Consider the following 24,622-nt stretch of genomic DNA (forward strand, 5'->3'; position numbering starts at 1 on the left):
AAACTCCCCAGGGAAGTGGTGGATTCCACAATGTTGGACACAGTTAAGATTCAGCTGCACAGGGTGTTGGGACATCTAGTCTAGGTCATGCTTTGCCTAGAAAGGTTGGACCAGATGATCCCTTTCAACCTGGGATTTGGTGATTTCTAAGATTGCAACTACAACGAGATATTAGATACACTGTGGGAGAGACGGAAAACCAGCTTGGCTCCCACCTTCCTTCAAAGCTTTCATCTACGCAATGAGTCTGCTAGATCTAACACAATTCCATGATTCACCTGGACTATCTACTAAACCTAGAGTTACATCTCAGGAATTAAGCTCCATTTAGCAGCTCACGAAGCACTGCTCAATGCCAAACACAGAGCCACAGTCCACAGTACCAGTATCTGAAGAGGAAAAAATGGAAAAGCAAAATGCCTGCAGCTGATTTTAGCTTCAGTTCTGGGGGAGATCCAGCTCACAATTTCACTCCAGGATTTGAGTTGAGCCTTCTCAGTCCCATTTGTTCCATGAAAGAACACATGCAAAAGTACATTTAACCAGCAGCTGGCAGGAAGGAAAGAGTAAAGCAGAGTTTTGAGCTTTGACAGGAGAAGTTTCTGCCTTGAAGAGCAGCAGCACTCTCAAACACTAAACAATGTCTGGCTAAATCCCTTTAAATACAAAGGATTTTAGAAGGCCATGTCATGACCCATCAAGTTTCTTTTCACATTTAGACATCAGATATTGAGTTTCATTAGTAGGGTTCTACTTTATAGCTGTTCACAAGGACTTCATGTGACAGCAAGCACACTGACCAAAGAGCTATTCCATACCACAGCACGTCATGCCCACTATATAAACTGGGGGCAGTTACCTGGAAGGGTCGGATCACTGCTTGGGTTGGGCATCGGTTGGTGGGTGGTGAGCGGTTGTATTCTCTTCCCTTGTTATTTCTCTTATCATTGTTATTATTGGTGGTAGCAGCAGTGATTTGTGTTATACCTTAGTTACTGGACTGCTCTTATCTCAGCCCATGGGAGTTACGTTCTTTCGATTCTCCTCCCCATCCCTCTGGGAGTGGGGGGGAAAGAGGGGGGGAACAAGAGAGCAGCTGCATGGTTCTGAGTTATGGCTGGGCTTAAACCATGACAGGAGCTAGTATGAGTGATTTGCAGACTATTCGTCTATGTTCCCATATCCTATAGACTCCATGCTCAAATGGAACCAGAGCCTCTGGGAGATAACATTTACAGTTTCCATACACTACTGAAACAGTCCATCACAGAATGAGTGTCTCGTTCACTTATCACTAAGGAATAGGAGGGCCACCAGTAGGCAGAAGAATTATATTGGCCTTTTAAATAAACTGAAATGGTTTAACTGAGAATTGGAATACATTTTATCACACATGACTTTTTTAATATATATACAAAGACTGTACCATGTATCATATTTAAAACCATGAAGGACAGAAAAGCTGAAGGAAGAGAAAGGAACAGTTGCAAACTAGATACTACGAGCATACAACAGCAGTGTACACACAGATTTTCTAAGCGCTGCTGTAACAGATGGATAACGAAAACAGGGGTCTTCTATAAAAAGAGTAAGTGATGGAAAGAGGAACATTAAACGTTTACCAATATCCACCAATCTGTACTACACTCTGATGCCATTGGGAGAAAAGGAAACATTACAAATGAGAGAGCTATGACAATGCTTAGCAGAAGTATCTGTCAAGGGTTTAACTGTCAAATGATCAACAATAAAATAGCAGCAGGTAGAACCTCCCTGAAAAACAAGTCATGGGAGAGACATTTTCCCCACGCTCAATAGGGATAACATCAGCATTCTCAGACTAAAGTGACTCGAAGATGAAGCATTCATTATCCTTCTATTAACCAAATCAAAATCCATTGAAATAAAGGCACAACACTAGGGGGCCTTAAGGGTCATCTGTCCCCAGTACATCTCCTGTCATTCTTGGATTTGATTTATTACAAAGCATTCATGAAGTCCCAACCTACTCTTTTCCACAGCCAAGTCGGTCTTTATGTAGGTCTCTACAATCATTCAGTGGCCTTGCACATGTAAATAGTTGGCTCAGCAAAGTATTTCCAGGAGGAATATTTTTTGCTAAAACAGTATCAGCAGCACACAGTAGGATTGTATCCCACATCCATATACTAAAGCTGCATTTAGTATCGCCGTGTAAGGATTCCAGGATATTTTAATCTTGCAGAGGAGAACACCTATGGCCTTTATTTATCTGTATATAAAAATCCACTTAACTGCTAGGACACCATCCTACATGCTCAGAAAATTGCATTTTACATGTACCTTACTAGCACTCAACACCTGATCACTCTGAAGGCTGAGAGATACCTGCTTACGACTTAATCTGAGTGTGTTCAGTGATGTTGGGGTTTGGCAGGGAACAAAACAGAAGATAGGAAGACCTCAAAATATGGGATTCAGCAAAATTCTGACACCAAATTTATGTCTAAAGACATTAAACTTGTACCTTGACCACTTCACCACCATCGACTTTCATCAGCTGCTTCAAGTTCTGCTGCAACAGGTTTGTGTTGGATCGCCACTTCAGAAGTCCCAAGAGATCAACTAGGAAAGAGAAACACAGTTATATCATGTAGAATACTTACTTCCACTCATAGTCTATAACTACGTTCAGGAGAAATGGATTTACTTCCTTAGGTCAACCATTCTCCCTGGACAGCAACACTAGTTCTAGCCTGCCTCTGCCACTGCAGAAGCCTCATACAGTACTTTTAGTATGAAAGATCTCTGAAAGGCTTTCCAGAAACACAGCCTGCTTTTGAAATGTCAGCATTAAAATCGAGGCCAAGAAAGCCTGATCCTTCAGTTTTCATTTGCTGTACACAACAGTTGTGTGGTTAGAAGAAGATGCCAGAATGAAATTAGTCAGCCACCAACACAGTCACATCTATAGGCCGTGACTCTTCCAGCATTAATGTTTCTAGAGTTTTTTTGCTGTCACTGAATAAATTGAAAAGAAAATAAGGCCCAATGCAAGGCAAAGAGTGGCAAACCAAGCTACTGCAGTGGAAAGCTGCCTGCTTAATAACTCATGATGCCCAAATGGCTTGGTTCTTCCAAGTGATGGAGAGTGAGGGTACACAAAACAAATCAACACTGATGAGTCTTGTCCCCCTTTTCTACATCCCACTCTTAAGATTTGCCTGTGGCAGGGGGTTGGAACTGGATGATCTTTAAAGTCCCTTCCAACCCAAACATTCTATGCTATGCTTCTAAGATAAGACTGTGTCACTTCAGCAGTCATTGTGATAAATAAAGGAATACAGAAGGTGAGCTCATTCTCTTTTCATCATAAAAAGCCACCAGACCATTCTTCAGCTTCCTTTAAGGAAAACTTCTCATGAGGAGCTCACAACTGGTGTTCTCCTTCAAATAAGCAAGCTAATAAATATGAACAACCTGGAGCATCAGTAAGCTAAACCCATCCTCACACTTACTGGGATGAGACCTGAAGTGCCCACCAACCCAAAACCATACGCTCCTCCTGCCTTAGCCAAACTAGCATCAGAGAATTCCTCCCTGCCCTGTTAAAAGTCGGTTTCCATGATAAAACAAACTATACAGAAAGCATCCTCAGAAGAAACCCCAAACAGAAGATTTGAAGACTGTCTACCTACAGTTTAACCACTGAATTACTACTCCACATTACCTACCCCAAGCCCAAGAATCCCAGACTGGTTTGGGTTGGAAGGGACCTTAAAGCTCATCCAGTTCCAACCCCTGCCATGGGCAGGGACCCCTTCCACTAGAGCAGCTTGCTCCAAGTCCCTGTGTCCAACCTGGCCTTGAACATGATGTGAATTCTCCCAATCAATTCCCCTTCACTTCTACTATTCCAACTTTTAAAGCAACCAGCAAAATGTTTACCAAGCCATGCATCTGCAGAGTATATTCTGCTAATTCTATGCAGAAACCCAGAGCAGCTCCTGTACTTTCCCCAATATCTTTTGTTCCAAGCAGGAAATAAAACTGCAGTTCTCCTTGGGATAGTTTCCCCTCTGAGCAGCACTCAAACCAAGCCTTCTTTGCATCTCTTTGGGAGCAGAAATAAAGAGTATTTTACCACATTCAAGCTTTGAACAATTCAAGCCCTCATTTTTAACTATTTTTTAGTATATCCTATAAGTCTATAGGCCGAAACTCAACATTAACAGAGAAATTGCTTTGGAAGAAAAGTGAAGGTGTCTCTCGAGTTACACAAAGCGTTTCATGAATATAAATATATTTGCTTTCTACCACTGAATCTGGGTTCAGTCTGACTTGTAAGAAGGCATCAGCTTGACAAAAGGAACGATCCAAACGAAAGCCAGCCCACAGACTGTCTCTGAATGGCATCGAGTATTGCCCCAAGAAAACAAACCCACGTGCACTTTCAGCACGATGACGCAGCAAACGCTATATGAATATGCATATGTGACCAGAAAGTGTCAATGCAGCCCAGCTACCAGAGAGATAAATAAGTCACAGTGCACAGGAAGAACGTGCATTCGTTGTTACTGCAAGTATTGACCCCAGCAAAGTACCAGTCGGTCAGCTCATCTTGCTTTTTGTAGGCCTAGGTATAAAGTAATACAGTAAGTAAACCAGGATAAGAATGTAGAACACTATTTTAGCCTACAGCAAATGGTGATACTGTAGTCAGCCTTGGTCAAGAGAAACTTATGTTCAGAAAACATCAGTGGAAGAAAACAGAATGAGGATTTTTAACTGCAAAGACTTAGATCAAGCATCCAGCCTGCCAAGTCGCCACTAGCTACTGTTTGGGTTGATGTAAGTTATGATTCTATTAACTACGTATAAAGGTTTTCTTTTCCATCATATTTAGCAACTGGAAGCAAATGATCCAGCTCCCTGGTTTTATGCTTCCTGGGCCTGTGTCTACACCAAGGTTTCCTTACAGAGATACCCAAACTTTTCTCAAAGCCCTGTCACTGAACTGAAGTTGGATAATATTTCCACTCTCATTATATTTATGTGTGCTCTTTGAAATAATCTTCCCTTATGATCTCAAGCAATTTATTTTCTGTTCTTTATGACTTGTAAGCCCGGAATTAAATCATCATTATTACAGAACTACAGAAACCTGAATTTGTCATACTGTGTATTGCTTTTATTTCTTTTACATTATCAACTCTGTTGAATGACTAAGGAAAACCTGGCTCAATTGTTTTCTGAAAGCTAGTCTCCTTGGTTCCTTGAAGTCTCAACTCCAGATTAGTCACAGTTGCTATTATCTATAGGCTTGAGTCCTTCAAGCAGAAGAAAAAGCATAGAAACACTTTGAATAAGCCTTACAGATACCCTGAATGCTTCACAATAGCAAATACTTGTAAATACTCTAACAGCACTCTGGCTACCAGTAATCAGAAGAATGTTCCAGCAAGCCCATTAATGCAATTTCATAGAATCACAGAATCACAAAGCTTTGGGTTGGAAAGGACCTTAAAGCTGATACAACCCCTGCTACAGGCAGGGACCCCTTCCACTAGAGCAGCTTGCTCCAAGCCCCTGTGTCCAACCTGGCCTTGAACACTGCCAGGGATGGGGCAGCCACAGCTTCTCTGGGCGCCCTGTGCCAGCGCCTCAGCACCCTCACAGGGAAGAGCTTCTGCCTCAGATCTAACTTGAACTTCCCCTGTTTCAGTTTGAACCCATCACCCCTTGCCCTATCACTACAGTCCCTGATGAAGAGTCCCTCTCCACCATCCTTTCAGCAATTTCACCTCTATTTCCATCACCCTGATACTAAAAGGACATCCATCTCGCTAATCCTGTAAGAGGCACTATCCACAGGCAGTCTTCATGTGGAAAGGGATGTCACTTTTGATGCCATTCTGCTCCTTCTTCTGTATTCCCTGGTATCTCCATCTCCTGGCTGACAGAAGAAGATGATTCAAACTCCAAAACTGCCTTGCCCATGGAGAAGAAAACAAGCTCTCAGACTGTCATGGCTCAACAGGCTATTCAGAAAGAGGGAAACAAAATCAACCCTGACTTGGATATGACATCAGGAACAGGTTCAAAACACAACTTGTTGTCTATTTACCAATATATTCATTTAAAATTTATCTATTTTTTTTCTATATTAGAAAAAAAAATCTTCCTGTGAGGGTGCTGAGGCGCTGGCACAGGGTGCCCAGAGAAGCTGTGGCTGCCCCATCCCTGGCAGTGTTCAAGGCCAGGTTGGACACAGGGGCTTGGAGCAAGCTGCTCTAGTGGAAGGGGTCCCTGCCCGTGGCAGGGGTTGGAACTGGATGGGCTTTAAGGCCCCTTCCAACACAAAGCAGCTTGGGATTCTAAGATTTACCCTAAGAACAGAAGGCCCAATGTTTCCCAATGGTATCTCCTGAGACATCACCTGTCCAAGCAGGTTTTGAAAGTCTCCATAGAGGGAGTAAATGAGGATAATGATGGATTTTTACTTACTTTGAAGAAAGTTAAATGAAGAACATTAACCAACAATCTCACAGAAGTTAAAAATCAGCTTCAGAAACTACAATCTGAGCCGTGCTGCCAATTTTTAGATGAAAAATTATACTTGAGGGAGGAATTTAATGACTAAATTTTTGTTTCTGTTCTAAATTGCTTAAGGATACACATTGATCTTGTTTAATAATGTTAAGAAGAGGCGAAAGAAAAGATTCTGGCGACTCGGAGCTGCCAAGAAGTTTAACAGCCAACAGAATTAACAGTAACTAAGGATCAAAAACTCAAAGCTAATAACATGTAAATTAAGGATGAAAACATGCTCAGTCTTAATTTTAATGACAGTTTTGTGAAAGCAATGTCAATATGTTGATGACTATGAAATATTTCTCCATTCTAACAATCATTAGGAAACACGGAGGGGGGAGATGGATAATAACTAACCATATCACAAACAAATAACAGCTCAATTCCACACGCTGGTTTCTCCACAGTAACACCACTGTGGAACTGTTGAGCTACAATCCCATCTTTGCTATGAAATTCCAACATCATTTCTGTATTTTCTGCTAAACACCCTCTTAGGCTATAAGACTGCCAGACTGCAGTGAATCTGATGTGCTCTGAATATGAAACACCTCAGATGTGCTGTAAGAGAGATGCTGCTGAAAAACACTGCAATGAAATTAGGAGTTGACTATGAAGTTGTACCACGGCAATAACTTTCCCCCCGGACAGAGGAGAAGTCATTACCGTGACAATGCAATCACTATTGCCACCCTGCCCGCATCCCAAGCCCTCCTCATGCACAACTTCGACTCCCAACAGATCTGACCCGAGCTCTCCCTTCCCCTGCTGTGACTCACATCCCAGTGACCCACCCACACTCCTCAGCCTGCTGCTGGTGTAGCCAAGAGAGCAAGGGACCGCTCCATGGCAACGAAGCACAGGAATTACAGACAGGGCACAGTCTGGAAATGTGAAATATTTGCTTTGGTGGCTGCTCTGCTCTCCACAGCCCTTGGATGCAGTCAGCCAGCTGACAAATACACATGAAAAATGGACATAAGCAAGTTTTAATAGGAACCAAATATGACAAAACTCCATTCCTGTTCACGTCAAGACGTGAACACATGAGCGACCTCTGTGCAACACGCTCATGCTCACATCCCCAACACAAGAAAACACAAGAGCTTTCTTCAAGCATAAGATATGGATATTACACCTTGGAAATAACATCAAAAAGCTTATTTGGGAGCAAAGCCATATTACCTACTCCTAAAAGCAAACCAATCAGCTTCCTTAGTGCTATTATTCATACCCACAGAGAGGTAAAATGCCACAGAGCTTGTTTTCAGTGTACTTTCAGGGTAAAAGTCTCAATTATATGGCAAACAATATTCCTGTTTCTATTGCACTTGGGATTCTTCTGTTTTCTTAGAGACATGTGCTGCTCTAAAGCAAAACAAAGCCCATGGGAAAAGGCTGGAGAGTACACAAACTCAGTAGATGCTTTTGCTGCTGCATCCAGCCAATTTAATCCAAGGCTGCACGGTAAACAACCCACCATCCATTCACAGAGGAAGGGGGATGGAGAAGGCAGGAAAGTCAGTACATACAACCCTACTCCAAGTACACAGAGCAGAAGCTCCAGCAGTTCTAGGAACTTACCATTCTGGGTGAGTTTTGTTGAACAAACTAGAGTAGAAATCTGGAAAGAGTCTTTGCTGATGGTGCAGCTCCCCAGGTTCTGCATGCTCTTCCCTGTTGCAGAGTGTCCCTTTTCCTCCAGTTCTATCTTGGTCGATGGCAGACTTAAATACGTCGAGGCATCCTCCAGCTTCTTTGCTTCTGCCTACAGGGGTGTTTTAAACACAACATGAAACAACTTGAAATTATCTAGTAAAAAGAAACTAGGTAATAATAAAATCTTATTATTTACATTGTTTTATCTTAGGTTTGTTCTAGAATTGGAACTATCCAATGGGTCTTCAACAACAGTAATTCAGCACTAAACTGTCGACAGATTAGAGCCAGGATGTGATATTTAAAGGGCTACAGAAGTAACTTTTCCTAGCTACAAAAACCCACATAAAACTTAGTTACAAATGCCTTTGAAGTTCAAACATCCCCAGCAAAACATATTCCAGGTTTAACAATCAATCTGCCAAGTATTCAAATGGCACAGTACATATTTAGTAGCTTGATTTAACACAATAGTCTAGAACACATTTTTCTGTGCTATTCTAACAGTAATTCACTAAAAGTCAGGCAGCTCAGCTCCCTACTAAAGAAAGACTAAAGTACCACAAAAAAACCTACCTTGTAAACTATAAGGTCATGTTCTCCATCTCTCAAAGTTGTCCCATCGTATCTCATGAGCTTCACAAATGCCAGGGCAAAGATCTTCTCAGATTTATCTTTGGCTGTGAGAACAAAAAGCAAAACACCACCACATAGAATTAAGGGTTTGATAATGACAAACAGTCCACCTAAACCTCAAAGCCACGGACAGTCTGCAAATGAAGGGCTGTAGTCAAGATTCTCAGATAGGGAAAGTGTAGAAAAATAAGGAGAATCTTTTAAATGCAAGAAAGAGGCAAGAAATGCAAAATGATGTGTAAGAATGTGACCACACCACCGAAACCGCATGTTTAGTATTTCTATATTGAGGCTGTCCTTTTAGAAAGATGGATTAAGGCAACTTTTTCAATGCAAAGCAAATGTGATGCATTTATAATGGTCAGGCTTTTATAAGAAAGGCAGTGCTTTGTACATAGAATAGTGATTTAAACACCAGCACCGAGAATCTCATCGGCACTTTATCATTTGGAGGGAGAACACTAGAACCAAAACAAACTCGATCCATAAGCACAAATGAAGTGTTTCAGTCTCTGAAAGCTGACTCACTCCAGAGCAACATGAACTACAAAAGGCATTCAGTTTGCTCTCGGTGCTCAAAATCATTTCTCAAAAGTTAAACCAAAGTAACAGGGCAAGTAGAAATCACAAAGTTAAGGCTTAAAACCACAAGGAAAGTGCAATCAACCTGGGATAGTCCAAGAAGTCTATGAGAAAGCCCTGCAGCTCTAAGGCACTTAAATCATGGCCAACCTAAACCTTTGAGTTAGCATAAAGGTATTTGACTATGTAGCACACAATCATGGTTTTACACTCCTGACACTGATTTTTGGCACAGTTTTCATTAGAAAGTATCATTCTTTAAACGAAGGAAATATTTTGTTAATGATCAGTTTGCAAAACATGCAGCTTCAATTAAATAACCACTACAGAGTAATGTGCTACATATTGCACAGATACACGTATGCAAGGAGTATATGTCTTAAAACGCATCCAGTGGGCACTACCCGACTAATGCTTCTGTCTACACATTTATCCTATAGCAAAATGTTTCCTTGCAGATTTAGAAAGGTTTTGCTCTCGAAAGAGTCAGTCCCTGTAATCACTATAAGGAATTAATATTATCACAAACACAGCAAATCTCACACTTTACAACAAAACAACTGTTTGACTGGAAGATGTCGGGTTCTCTCCATCTGATCCTCAACAGCTCAAAGCATTTCAGCAGCCAGCAATGTTACAGGACAGCCGAGGAAACCAATATCTTTTAGACCAAAATTACTTCGTAGAAACCACAGGTCAGTCTGAGAACCAGAAGCAGAAACCAATTTCTTAATAGCTAAATCTTCAGCTACTGATGCTAAGCCTCCTGTAAGCTCTTTTCTATGTTCCTATTTCACACGTGGGGTTGTTAAATATCTTTACTACTCCCTAACCACTTACCTCTAAGGTGCACAACACCACAACCCTCTGAGTTGCTAACTTGAAGCTTTAATTATTAGCCCTTCTATTTGACTTGGAGAAATAAACGGGCAGGGAAGGGAAAACTCGATGTTGATAGGTAAGAGTGAGGAAGATGTAAAGGGAAAAAGAAGCCGACATGCAAACAAAATAAGCAGGCAAAAACCTTACCCTGCACTAAAAGCAATTACAACAGTTAATTACAGATTAAGAACATTATGCCTGTATCAGCAGACTTTGGCACCAGACATTGACAAGAACCCTAATGAAAAGGCTGAATCACTCACAGTCCTGTGATGATCTATGACGGAAAGTGAACCTTAAATGACTGCGGTTCACATCTTCAATGGGGATCGCAACCTTCACACATTGGGGAAGAGGGTGAAGAAAGAAACAGTCAGTACAGTGTGTTCAAATACCATCGACCACTACCAAATCTCAGCTGGACATCTTTCAATAATATGCTCGGAGCTCTCAGGAAGATTAATGGTAGGTACCAGCTTCATTTTGCCATAGAGGACCCTGAAAGGTCACTCCCTAGCAAAATCAGCAATCCTTGCACCAAGAAAGAGAGGAAGAAAACCCCATCCAACCTGGCCTTGAACACTGCCAGGGATGGGGCAGCCACAGCTTCTCTGGGCACCCTGGGCCAGTGCCTCAGCACCCTACAGGGAAGAGCTTCTGCCTAAGAGCTCATCTCAGTCTCCCCTCTGGCAGGTTCAAGCCATTCCCCTTGGCCTGTCCCTACATCCCTTGTCCCAAGCCCCTCTCCAGGTTCCCTGCAGCCCCTTTAGGCACTGGAGCTGCTCTCAGGTCTCCCCTTCAGGAGCCTTCTCTTCTCCAGGCTGCCCCAGCCCAGCTCTCTCAGCCTGGCTCCAGAGCAGAGGGGTTCCAAGTCCATTGCCGCCTCTGGACTGGCTCCAACAGCTCCGTGTCCTTATTGTATCAGGGGCCCCAAAGCTGGATGCAGTACTCCAGGAGGGTTAACACAGTGGTGTGGGGAGTGGCTGTAAGCCCCTTTCCCTGTACATATCCTGCTCCCACTGACTACAGCTAGACAGAATATGTTTCATAAAGCCAACATCAGCCTCCGCTGTAATACTAAAACATGGCATTTAAGTGAAAATGTTATTACCCAAGCAAATCCAGCAAGCTTAAAGCCCAGATCCCAGAACACCGATGAGGTTAACATTACGACAATTATGTTTTAACCTTAATACCCTGCCTCTCCAGGTCAGCTCCAGGCAAATAGAGGTAACCATTCCTAAGCAGATGTTGGAGTTATTGATGCCCCCATAACAGTTGTCCTGACCAAAAGAATGAAACAAAATTCAATATGCAATTAAAATCAAAGCTGTTTTCCAGGAGTTTCTGAAAGCTTTCCTTTTGTCCTGCTAACACTAGCAGTGAATTTGGCTAGTCCTATTTCTCAAGGCTTTCCATTGAAACCTATATTAATTGCACATTAACCCACACAGAGGGAGTTATTGTAACAGTTTCTATACCTTCACAGTCTCAAACCAGCGAGGCTGCTTGACTTGGTAATATATTACTGACTTGTACTCTGAGATGGCTTCATCACCAGCACCAGGAAAAATAACGCTCTTGAAAACACAGAGAAGAGAAAATGTTAATGTCTACCTTAAACGCCACTTTTTCATCCAAATAAACGAAAACATCCATGAAATAGGTCAAAATAAGACAGAATAGCTCATGTTTAGAGCTCCTGATTAATTTAGTATCAAAGTGCATGTGCTGATATATGACAAGTTGTATTCAGATATGATAAAGGAAACAGTTTTGTTGTAAATAAAAATAGGGATTTAAGGTGACATATATAAAGATGTTGAAAAGGCTTAAACAGACGCGAATCAAAACCAAACCACGCCAGACATTCAATACTTTAATACCTCTAATCTTTTGCCATCTTCGTCATACACAGACACCGTAACTTCCACGTTCTTTGCCGTGGTTTTACTGCCTTTGTCAAAATCTCCCTGCACCAACGTGACGTAGATGTCATTACGAACATCACCTGAAAGGAAAAGCAAAGCTCTAAGCAATGTTCACACTATATATAATGATTTGTGAAACCAATGATATGCAGATACTATGACCAATACATTTAGTAACAGCAATTAGACCTATATATGGCAAAACATAAAGCCACGGTAGGTGGACCATTGGGCATTCAAAACTACTAGTACTGGAAAGAGATGTTCAGCTAAAAACTGTGCTGAGACTTCTAAAGTCTGAACCATGAACCCCTAGTGCAGCAAGGTGAATCTAACAAACAAATCACACGCTCTCTCTGGACTCAATCCTACATCATCATGAAGACCATGTAGCACATCACTCAAAAAAACACCTCAGTTCCACTTTGATACAACCTCCTGCATTACTGACTTCAAAGGATGAGTTCCAACACAGCATTAATTTATCCCCCACACAGATACTTTACAATTCAAAAGTATTTAGCAGCCTACAGAGGTCTGTAACTTGCTACATTAGGAAGTGGTTTGATGATTTGCTGCCTCCAGGGTTGCACAGGAAGGTTGTATTTAGCTTTAGGTCCTAAAATGCCCTTCAACTACACCCCAATACTGAAAATTAAATGGGGAAATGGGGAATTCCCAACAATTTCATAGGCAGATGGCTTATGTGCCAACATATCAGCAGAACAAGTGCACTGAGGCACTTAATACATAGAATCACGTCATGGAACCATGGAATGGTTTGGGTTGGAAGGGACATGAAAGCTCATGGAGTTCCAGCCACCTGCCATGGGCAGGGACACCTTCCACTAGAGCAGCTTGCTCCAAGCCCCATCCACCCTGGATATACAGTAAAACATCTGACAAATGCACAATCAGCAACCACGGGGAATGCTGGAAAAGGGATGGGGTTTGGCAATATCTAATGGATCCTCCAAAGCCCATCAATCCAGAAAAGACAGTGCAGGTTTTCTTCTGTAGGCTGTTACTTTTGGCAGCTTTTATTTTGAGAATCACCATGGTTTGGGTTTGGTTTTGTTTTCATGAACACCAGAACTGAACATCCATGGGATATATGTATGAAAAAGATAATACGGCTTTCTTTCAAATACATTATCCAAATCTAGTACAAACCTTAAAAGACCTAAATACCTCTAAATCAAGCCCATTCACCTGAAAAATCTTTCTGGTTTAGAATCATAGAATAGTTAGGGTTGGAAAGGACCTTAAGATCATCCAGTTCCAACCCCCTGCCATGGCCAGGGACACCTCACACTAAACCATGGCACCCAAGGCTCTGTCCAACCTGGTCTTGAACACCACCGGGGATGGAGCATTCACAACCTCCCTGGGCAACCCATTCCAGTGCCTCACCACCATAACAGGAAAGAATTTCCTCCTTAGATCCAATCTGAACTTCCCCTGTTTAAGTTTTAACTTGTTACCCCTTGTCCTGTCACTGCAGTGACAGTTTAGTTTTATCACAACAGATGTAAGTTTTATATATGCCTTTGCTAGGAAGGTAAGATAAAGTGTGTCCTTCATATCCATTTTTCACTGGAAAAAAGGAGAATTTCCACTGTCCCTGCGATATCCCAACTTTTGGGGGGTTCTTAAGTTTTATTTATCAATGCAACACATATGGCAGATACTACCCAAGTGTTTTACGTTCATTCTAAATGAGACAAATCCTTTGAAGATCCATTATTTATAATATATATCATACGTGAAATTAATCTTCCTGCCCCTCTCCCCCAAAGCTTCCACACATCCCGAGATCCAAAGAAGGTTCAACTATAACAAAGCAGCGTTAGTTCACACAAGGGCTTACCAGGCATTATAATCTCAGGAAACCCCATTTTCCGAGCCACAGCTGTGGATCTATCCACTAAGTGTGGAAACTCTTTCCTAATCTGGTGAATATCTCCTGGAAGAAGCTTCAAAGTCACCCACAAACCTGTTGTGTAAAAAAAACCACAATTATTAAAGTATTCCCTGCTACTACAGATTGCTTTTTACACAGCCTAGAATGTAAAAACACATTATGGTAACTGCTCTTCATTTACAACAAATAGAAAGTACTTCAAATCATTCAAAACCCCCACTGCTTCAAGCAGAACCAGAAGTACAGCACACATCAGGATGTCAGATTATAGCAGAATTTATGGAAAACTGTAAAAGCTGCACCTGGAAGCTCACTGGATAACAAAAAACATGGGAAATCTGTGCAAGGTAAGGCACTTGGCAGCAATATCAGCTAGGAGGTGTCTTGGTAAGCAGAAGTTAGGCAGGTGCTCAATTCCAGATACATGGGCTTACCAAAGCCAAAATGTTTCTTCATAGTCAATACAAGAGGTCTCCATCCAGGAGAAAACCAAGTTAGCCACAGGCAGGAAAGAGGAAACTCTTTGTTATCAGCTGGACCTATCAAAGTCTGGGCTGCAATATGCAAGTAAGGCATCAAGCCCTTGGCATGAAGCTGGAGTGGCCCAGGGATAATCCCTCCTACACCCAGCACCAGACTTCTCATATTGCAGTCTTCCACATTGAAGTCTTGTGGAAATACAGTTATGAAGTCATTAGCAGCACTGCCTCGAGCTTGTACCTATCCCTGGAACTCTCACGTGCTCTAAAAAAATCTTTATCTTCCACGGGAAGAGAGAGAAGTGGCAACGCTCATTTGAATGGAAAAACTTCAGTATTACAACCAAACAATACTGAGCTGCCAAAGACAGCACCAGCAGCAGATACATACCCTGAATTGATTCACCACCCCCAGGAAGTCGTTTTTACTGCACTGAGCACAAAGAAATCTACAGCATCAGCATTACACAGTTGATATTTTTCTCTTCAGTAGCAGAAGCAGTCACTAAAAAGCTGCTGCTTCCCGGCTAACATGGGGTGCACTTGTAGGAAAAAGAATGATACCCAAGTGAAAAACAAAGCCCAACCCCAAAGTCATCTTACACTTGGCAAAGTGACTGGAAATCAGGTTTATGTATGGAATAAAGACAGCAGACATCTGCAGAGCAATGTCCTAAAATTAAAATCTATGAAAAATAACCCCCAAAATATTCACCTGTAACACAAGTTGTGGGTTATCCTGTTGCACGCACTATTAACTATACATTCATTTGGTATACGTTTAGCAGCTGGCTTTATTTTCTATCAAAATCTATTTTAAAGGCTATATGCTGACCTGTTCCAGAGGTGGCTCTACCAGCTGCTATTCCATTAAACAGTAACTGTACCTACACTGACAGCCCTAGTAACAACTGTTACTGTTCTTCCGTTTCTTAGGAAAAGGTTCTGGAATGAATCAAAAAAGCTCAAATGTTTCCTCCTTTCTGATACACACTGGCCTCAGATACAAAAATGGAGGGTGGGGGGAAGATAGCAGATTAAGTTTTTCTCTTTAGTTTATGGATAATATAAAAATAAGCTTATTTAGATTTTTATTTGCTATTAATTAGTAAAAAATCAGGGAAAATTGGGAACATATTCCTTAGGTCTATTGCTCAGATAGCCCTAGAAGTGATACAGATATTCACATAACAGCGTTTAGTGGCGATTCCACATTGGCTTGCACAATGCCGTATTAATCCCAAGAAAATACTGAAGGTAGTACAATAATAACTGAGACCTCCCACAGTTCACTTTTTAACTGGCAGATACATGATCAAGTGTTGTACACACAACAAAAAAACCCAGATTTGAAGAGATAACTGAGTTTCACATCAGCAGAGCATACACTGAATTACAAGCAGTGACACGAGCAGCTCCTAATTCAAGGTACCAGTGAGGTTCCCTTGCTCTGCTCCATCCTTACCACCTCCAAGCTTGGGCAGTGCAGTGACAGTGGGGGCAATGCCCTGGTCTTCTTCTCAGGGAGCCAAATGCTGCAAGTGCAGCTGCAAAGTGGAAACATAAGGCAAAGGGAAAAGAATATCCCTTCCTTCAGCATTAGGAGGCCAAACTCTACAGCTCAAAAGCCAATTCCTTAAGTCACTGTTTCCAGGACAGAAACATAAAGATGTCCAAGCAATGGACAACGCAGAGAAAAGATGGGAAACCTGTGGAGTTATCATAGGGCAGGGGGAAAAGGTGAAGAGCAGAATAAGCCCTGAAGGACGGGGAACAGGGGAAACAATCCATGCAATCACATATTCTGTTACAAAACAGCAGTGAACAAGGTGATATTATGCACCCTTGATTCCACAATTAAACCCATCACATGTTACACTTGTGTATGTTTTAGACCAGTTGCATAGGAAACATAACAGTACATACCCTGACCCTTGTGGTTAACTTCTTTAGCAGCAATCACTTTGTTTATAACAGTCTGAAGGAAATCATTCTCCCCTGCCACCCTGGGTGAAAAACGGGATGATATGTTCAGCTGCTTGTGTCGAATGGCGTCATCCAACGCTAGCCTGGAGGATGCACATGACGACCAACACCAGGAAACAAAGGGTCACAGAAAACCAGAAGTCACAGTAACAAGGGAACACAAAAGATCGTATCATAGTTGTGACAAAGAGTATTTATTAGTCAACGCAAGACAAAGGACAGGAAAGGTAACAAGAAAGACAGAGGAAGAGCATTAATCAGAAGAGAAGTACAGCACACCTGAGTTGCTACTTCTCCCTTCAGGGACATGCGTGCGCAGGCCCCAGGGATGCTTGGGGAGGAGAGGATGAATGGCTCCCACTTTAAAACCCCCTGGTAAGCAGTGAAAGCCTATACAGGCAGTTTTCTCTTTAATAGATAGAGAGAGAGCAGACTGGCCCTGCAACCCCTCCAGGGTTGCTTCTGTCATTCTGTGGGTTAAGCAGCAGCACACACCACCCAAAGGAAAAGCTACCCTAAATCCCCCAGATAGGGCACAGGAGAAGGAAAGCAGAGAATCCAAACATTGTTAAACTTGATGAATGAAAAGATGGACACTCTCTAAATAAAACAGCAGCATGAAGTGTCATTGAAGTAATCTCGCCAAGTGCTTTTGACTGCCATTGTGGTGGTGGCTAGTGAATGAATACGAGCAAAGATATGAAAACAGGGTTGCGTGTGGTACAATAGTAGCAAAGCATGGAAGGAGGAGAAAAATGGGGCTCATATACGCAGCCTCAGCCTACATTGCAAATAATGGCACCAGGATTTGTGTTCTCACGTTATTCATATTCTTTAGAATATACATTCAGAAGAACATTTTAATTTAGTATAAAAAGAGACATCGAACATCATTTCAAAATCTGATTTATAGCTACACAGAGCAAAAATAAATTGGTGTTAATGGAGCAGAAAACTACATGTTCTATTAGCATCCACTTCCATCCACAGAGGTGCATCATTTTCATTGCACACTTTCACACTCACTGAAAACTAAGCCTGTGATTGTTTAGCACACAATAAATATGTCATGAATGCACTCCTCCCTAAAAACCTCCTGGTTTCCTTCCAGATGGAATGGTACTTGGGATCTCCACATCAGCACCCTGCACACCACTGCCGCATACAAACAAAACCCTTTCAGACAGAAAGCAGAGCCCCCAGCAAGCCTCTCGACATCCTACAGCCTCAGATCACAAGGGCTTCCTGCATTAAGCCTATTTTCCAAAGTAAAGTGAATTTCAGATTACATTATTTCAGGCTTTTTCCTTTTTAATATTATTAAACCCCCTCTGAAAATCAGTTAGTACATGAATTTAGCTCACATAACTAGTTTTGCCTTTTGGAACAGATGGCAATCTAATATTTCATATGAAAGGAAAACCAAGTATTCATATTTTATGCACATTTATTTGACTTCTCTCTCCTACTTTTCCCCATTTCATGGAATGAAAAAAAGGAACTATGAATATGGATGCAGCAGGGTATTTGCCATCTATGCTCTTTTGTTAATACGCTTCTCTGGGCACCCTGTGCCAGCGCCTCAGCACCCTCACAGGGAAGAGCTTCTGCCTAAGAGCTCATCCCAGTCTCCCCTCTGGCAGGTTAAAGCCATTCCCCTTGGCCTGTTCCTACAGGCCCTTGTCCAAAGCCCCTCTCCAGGTTTCTTGCAGCCCCTTTAGGCACCAGAGCTGCTCTAAGGTCTCCCCTTAAGGAGCCTTCTTCTCTCCAGGTCAGACTTGTCAGTACTTTAAAGGAGACAAACTCCACATTTGCTATCAGCCAATTCAGTTATTGTACAATAGTGTCAAACTCCATGTCAGCAACCTTAAGAGTCTGTGGAACTCTAAGGTTCTGTGGAAAGGTTTGTGGTTTTAGATGACTAGAATTAAGACCAGGTCCACATAGTAGATTGGTCTGCTTGGTTCTACGAACCAGCTGTAACAGGCACATGCAGCAGACACATCCTCTCCCTTATCAGTCAACCAAAATACCTGGGGTAAAAGTCTCACATGATGAAGTTGCCCAGAGAAGCTGTGGCTGCCACATCCCTGGCAGTGTTCAAGGCCAGGTTGGAAACAGGGGCTTGGAGCAAGCTGCTCTAGTGGAAGGTGTCCCTGCCCAGGGCAGGGGCTGGAACGGGATGAGCTTTAAGGTCCCTTCCAACCCAAACCATTCCATGATTCTGTGAGATTATACAGGAGGTATACCAAACCGTCCTTCAAATTCTCAGCTTTTGTTTGCACTCCAGTTATGGAGTTGCCTTTACTATGAAGTTTTATGTGCTACCAAGAGAAAGATCAATATTACCATTTACTACTCTCACAGAAGTAAGACTCGCGTGGCTGCCGTAGATGTTAGTAACACCGCTGGTCTTTATCAGCCTCTGGCAGATCTAAACCAGCAATGTACTTGCTCTAAGCATTTCACCTCTTACACATGATCATCCTGACATCTTTAAACAAAACGAAATCAAGATTGCAAAACTGGGAACGCGTGCTTTAAAGTCAAGACTTAGGAAAAGAACAGTTTTTAGGGCTATCACTACTGTAAGAGGAAGAAAGATTAGTAAGGACTACTCAAGATAAAACATGACACTGAAATAAATTACCCTCAGAATATCTACAGAACACTTGCTCCAATCAAAAGTTTAGTTTGTTTAAAAAACACCACATTTTAAGTCAAAAATCTTAATTCTTTCCCTTCTGCTTTGTCTTTAACCTATTCCCTACTTACGGCTGGAATGGTATGAAGTGCTGTTTGTCCTCATCGTCAACCTTCCCGTTAATGATGTCAGTAACATCCATCACTGAAAACAAAAGCAAAGTGTACTGAATGAAGTGATCCACATGGCAAGAGGAACGCTGAGGGAATACCCTGCGGGACTGGAAGCAATAGGGACTCAGAAGAGGGATGGACTTATTAACTGTGCAATTTCAGAGGTTTCCTATAGAGTAACATCATATTGCAAGTAACTTTGGCATCTCTAGCTAATACAGGTCCTAGGGGCTACCTTAAACTCTACAATACAGCCATCAGTCTGATTAAATTTGGAACAATTCTGGGTTTATACAACCCCACAAGAGTTTAACACCTAGTTTTCTATGCAAGAACATAACACGACACAGACAGAGCACACACAGTTACCTGCAACTCCAAAAGGTCTCCGCAGCCCTGAAGTCAGTTTTCTCGTGTTGTTGTCCCTCAGCTCCATTCTGCCCACTCGCACAATCTGACAGACAAAACTGATCTTCTCTCTTTTCAGGTCTTTGCTGCCCAGGTCCTAAAAAGAGCACTTTCTTCACGTTACTTTATAATTAATTTCAAATCCCATCTTAGTAGACAGAAGGTTTGCTGCTCAGAATTTGCCTTCACCATGCTACCCTCTAGTACGAGGGCAAAACTCAAGAGTAAAGGAGTTCTTGTAACAGTACTTCAATGGTTTATCTTGACTTCTGTGTAAATTAACTGCTTCAGAGGCCAAACCATTTCCAGCAAGTTAAAATTTCAAAGAGCACCTTTGGGTTTCACCAGGCATCCAGGATATTTAATGGTCACTTATGAGAAGTGTCTCACATGAGCCTTCTCCATGTTCACGACCTGCAGACTTAACTCCACACTGCTTACACACAGCTTACTACATTCCTCAGTTATTCACAGGCTATGAAACCAGTGCTTTACAATCTGCCAGCTGAACCAAGCACACACTTACAGTGAACACTGCTCGCAGGTTATGCAATCTGTCTATGTCTTTAGGGAGTCCACAGCTTGACCATCGCACCAAGTAGTTTTCACTGAAAGAACAATAGTGTGAGGACTCTGTTTAAATGGCTTCCTCGAACATAAGCATTGTAATCAACTTCAAAATTTACAGAAGACCATTTTAAACCCAATCTACTCATCCTAAACTAATGGGTATTTACTTAGAGAAGAGCTGACATTTCCCTTTGTGGGCATCACTTATAAAAAGCAAGCAACAAAGCGTAAGAATCTCTTTAAGGAAGCAGGGGATGTAGAAATCAAACTCTGAGTAGCGCCAAGACTGCTGCTAAGCAAGGGCACACAGCCTTGCAGGTGTGCTCACCTCTCATTTAAGCTCTGCACATGGGGAACCACAGGCACAGCGTAAGGAGGAACAGGGTGACCCTGAAGCATACCCTAGGTGAGGGGATCTGCCTGATGCTGTGCTGAACATGACAAAGAGCCGCTGCACAGCTTCCCAGGTGACCTTGCCCTATGCCTTTCACAGGTGTTTGACTTTCATAAGCCCTTTCATCCCCTAAATCTACCTCGCTACTGTAACTGAGCAAGCACAGATGAGGGAGGACGCTCAGGAGCTCACTAACCTGATGAATTTTGATTCCAGTGGATCATACAGAGACATCAGGACCTCAGCATCTTCTCCTATTTTACAGACTACATTTTTTAAGTTTACAAACAAAGCAAACGAAGGAGTGGCAGCAAACTTCGCTTGTCTGTTGATATCAATATTCTGCTTCTGGGACTGTAATGCAAGAATAGAAGAAACTTAGAGTTGAACTCAGCCTAACAAATATCCCACACCTATAAACCTTTCCTAAAACCCTTCAGACAGAAGGAGGGTTTTCTCTTGAATTCTACTCATGTGGTCTTTGGTTAAATCAGGATTTACAGACTGCATTTTTCTGGATCTGTCTTGAAGTGCCACAGCATAAGGAGAAAGGGAGAGAAGGGTAAGGGAAGAGGGATGTCTTCACTTACTAAAAAGAGCTAAACAAATAGAGGAACAAATAGAGCCTCGAATATATCTCAAGGTACATTCCTCAGCTTACCCACCCTCAGACTTTTGCTCCCATGAACTTTTCACAAGCTACTTCTATAAGGAAGGAGCAGAATGCTGATGGGAAAAGAAAGAAACTGGCTGAGGCAGGGACGAATAAACAAATTTGGATGCAAAAATTCAGTAGTTTAAAACCCACCTAAACTGGAGCATTTTTACACCAAGTTTTGTAATGGCTGCAAGCGTGTGTATGGCCCATGACAACTCAACAGAGCACAGGAGCTCATTACGTGGCACTAATGCACCCATGAGCATCTCCTCAGGAATACCACGCTCCACTAACTGCTGCTGACACACGCAGGACTCCTTACAACAGCAGTGTGCTTCCTTTTAAAAATAAGGGTTTGAATTGCAAAGAGGTTGACTATTTAAGTCACAGAATGTCTTTAGAATAATCCCAGCCTGGTTTGTGTTGGAAGGGATCTTAAAACTCATCCAGCTCCAACCCCTGCCACGGGCAGGGACACCTTCCACTAGAGCAGCTTGCTCCAAGCCCCTGTGTCCAACCTGCCCTTGAACACTGCCAGGGATGGGGCAGCCACAGCTTCTCTGGGCACCCTGTGCCAGCGCCTCAGCACCCTCACAGGGAAGAGCTTCTGCCTGAGAGCTCATCTCAGTCTCCCCTCTGGCAGGTTAAAGCTATTTAAATTTGCCCCTTGTATTCCAACAAACGGATTTCCTGGATTGGCATACAGCAATCATACAGGCATGAGGATATTCTTCTCCTTGAGCCTTTAAAATAAACTCTTATGACAACCTAACATACAAACCTGCAACGCGTGTCTGGTATTAAGATACCGATGTAGTTAACTGAGCAATATAGGTATTAACCATAAATTCTACTATGCATTTAAAGGATGAGAAAGACAATTAAACAGCCCAGACATACAAGTTGTTACTAAAGGATTAAGCCTGGTAACTCTTCATCAACATATCAAATTCTTCATTACCAGTGCTAAAAACAGTCAATTTGCAGTCTTATGTTTGAAATGGAAAAGCTACAGCCCCCAGTGTATCTTACTTTTTCCTCCTGTAGCCTCTCTTCAACTTGCTTGGAAGCAATTTCATGTGCTCTGAACAGGCTAATGGTGCTGGTCTGCTCTGGATCCAAAATGTTGCCATCTTCATCTCTGACAACCAGATCTAAATCAAGAATTCTAAACAGACAAATATGCTTATAAATTAGCAGTGCTCAAATAACTGCTTAAACCCCTCCTTTCCTTAGTTAACCCTGCCATGTGTTTAGCAAAGTCATGCACATGTGAAACATGACAGCAAAAAGCCATTCGATACGTGATGAATCAGTTTAACATGGCATCAATCCCAGAGATAACCGGCTTTGACTGGAAGTCATTTTTCCCCACAGCACAGAAGGAACCCATGTCAATGTAATAGCATAAGAGCTGGAGAAATCGTGTCTTAACTGGATTTGTCTACTCTTCTTGATACATCCAACAGTTTGGACACCCAACCACTACAGTCACACCACACACAAGTTCATTCCATCCCACTCCACACTCTCCTCCAAGGCAGGCATATTCATGAGTAAACACCTATGAGATCCAAGCAAACACACTTTGCTTCCCCTTATTTAAAGCAGAGCCAGATTTCTGTCAGTGGGGTGTTAACATCCGTAATTACCTTCTGCAGAGAGGGAGGTTTCTGTCATAATCAAATACAGCCTTAGGAAAGACCCTTCATGTCTTCCCACATTAGTGCAGCGCTGGCAGCAGAACCAAGGATAAAACAATCAGGTCTACCTTCCTCTGCATTTCCCTGCCTGCTGTCCCCAGGCCGGACCTCTTCACCTCTGAGCCAAATACATGGTCCCTATTTTCTTCCTCTAACTCTGTAGTCACCTCTCATGATGGAGCTGCTGTAACTTTGGGTTTGACATGGGTTTGATGAATGAGCTTAAATCAAACTTGCAGGGTCTGATAAGCCACACAGAGGTTTGCGGTCTATCTGAGAGAAATTCCCCTTTTGACTTGAGAAGAACAGGGGCTGTGGCAGATGAAGACATGCTACGTCTATTCCCAGAAAGCCAACCATATCCTGGGCTGCATCAAAAGGAGCGTGACCAGCGGGTCGAAGGAGGTGATCCTGCCCCTCTACTCTGCTCTTGTGAGACCTCACCAGGAGCATTGTGTGCAGTTCTGGTGTCCTCAATATAAAAAGGACATGGAACTGTTGGAACAAGTCCAGAGGAGGCCACGAGGATGCTCAGGGGCTGGAGCACCTCCTGTATGAAGACAGGCTGAGGAAGTTGGGGCTGTTCATCCTGGAGAAGAGAAGGCTGCGTGGAGAGCTCAGAGCAGCCTTCCAGTATCTGAAGGGGGCCTATAGGGATGCTGGGGAGGGACTCTTCATTAGGGACTGTAGTGACAGGACAAGGGGTAATGGGTTCAAACTTAAACAGGGGAAGTTTAGACTGGATCTAAGGAGGAAATTCTTTCCTGTTAGGGTGGTGAGGCACTGGAATGGGTTGCCCAGGGAGGTTGTGAATGCTCCATCCCTGGCAGTGTTCAAGGCCAGGTTGGACGAAGCCTTGGGTGATATGGTTTAGCGTAAGGTGTCCCTGCCCACAGCAGGGGGTTGGAACTGGATGATCTTAAGGTCCTTTCCAACCCTAATGATTCTATGATTCTATGATTTGGAGAATCACTCCTTACCCTCCTTGACGAGAGGGAAGCCTGGAGGTGTTAAAAAAGCCTTGAGCAAGGTCAATACACAAACCCCTTCAAATCATTGCACTGCATTCATTCAAAGGAGGATGAACATCACTCAAGTTGCAGAGTGCAAGCAGCAGCTTGTTAAGAAACACCTCTGAAGTTCCACACTGCAATTGGACCTCATCCCAGCCTGGTTTGGGTTGGAAGGGACCTTAAAGCTCATCCAGTTCCAATCCCCTGCCATGGACAGGTCCACCTTCCACTAGAGCAGCTTGCTCCAAGACACGTCCAACCTGGCCTTGAACACTGCCAAGGATGCAGGGTTCAAGGCTTTGCCACAGCTTCTCTGGGCAAAGTCACAACACACTTTAAAGCATCCCTGGATCTCCAAGCTCCCAGGTTAATTTTCTAGGGAGAAAATGGTTTCATCATCAAAACTA

General features: G+C 42.7%; 1 protein-coding gene across 2 annotated transcripts in view; it reads right to left on the minus strand.

The window, feature by feature from the left end:
* Nucleotides 1-24,622, minus strand: part of DOCK1 (dedicator of cytokinesis 1) — a 315,244-nt gene that overhangs the window by 250,189 nt on the left and 40,433 nt on the right. The window contains exons 7-19 of one of the 2 annotated variants that reach the window (XM_061478569.1): nucleotides 22,532-22,667; nucleotides 21,038-21,195; nucleotides 20,404-20,485; nucleotides 19,839-19,974; nucleotides 19,428-19,500; nucleotides 16,593-16,672; nucleotides 14,134-14,259; nucleotides 12,219-12,343; nucleotides 11,814-11,912; nucleotides 10,596-10,668; nucleotides 8,809-8,912; nucleotides 8,158-8,341; nucleotides 2,507-2,604 (exon numbers count right to left, since the gene is read on the minus strand). In XM_061478569.1, the coding sequence (XP_061334553.1) occupies nucleotides 2,507-2,604; nucleotides 8,158-8,341; nucleotides 8,809-8,912; nucleotides 10,596-10,668; nucleotides 11,814-11,912; nucleotides 12,219-12,343; nucleotides 14,134-14,259; nucleotides 16,593-16,672; nucleotides 19,428-19,500; nucleotides 19,839-19,974; nucleotides 20,404-20,485; nucleotides 21,038-21,195; nucleotides 22,532-22,667 (1,474 nt within the window). Of the gene's footprint in view, nucleotides 1-2,506; nucleotides 2,605-8,157; nucleotides 8,342-8,808; nucleotides 8,913-10,595; nucleotides 10,669-11,813; nucleotides 11,913-12,218; nucleotides 12,344-14,133; nucleotides 14,260-16,592; nucleotides 16,736-19,427; nucleotides 19,501-19,838; nucleotides 19,975-20,403; nucleotides 20,486-21,037; nucleotides 21,196-22,531; nucleotides 22,668-24,622 lie in introns of both variants that reach the window. The other variant, XM_061478568.1, reaches the window with a different exon arrangement.

This window comes from Pezoporus flaviventris, unplaced genomic scaffold (genome assembly GCF_033815535.1).
Source record: "Pezoporus flaviventris isolate CSIRO_AGI_PZ_B2104156 unplaced genomic scaffold, CSIRO_AGI_Pfla_v1 ptg000129l, whole genome shotgun sequence".
Lineage (NCBI taxonomy): Eukaryota > Metazoa > Chordata > Aves > Psittaciformes > Psittacidae > Pezoporus > Pezoporus flaviventris.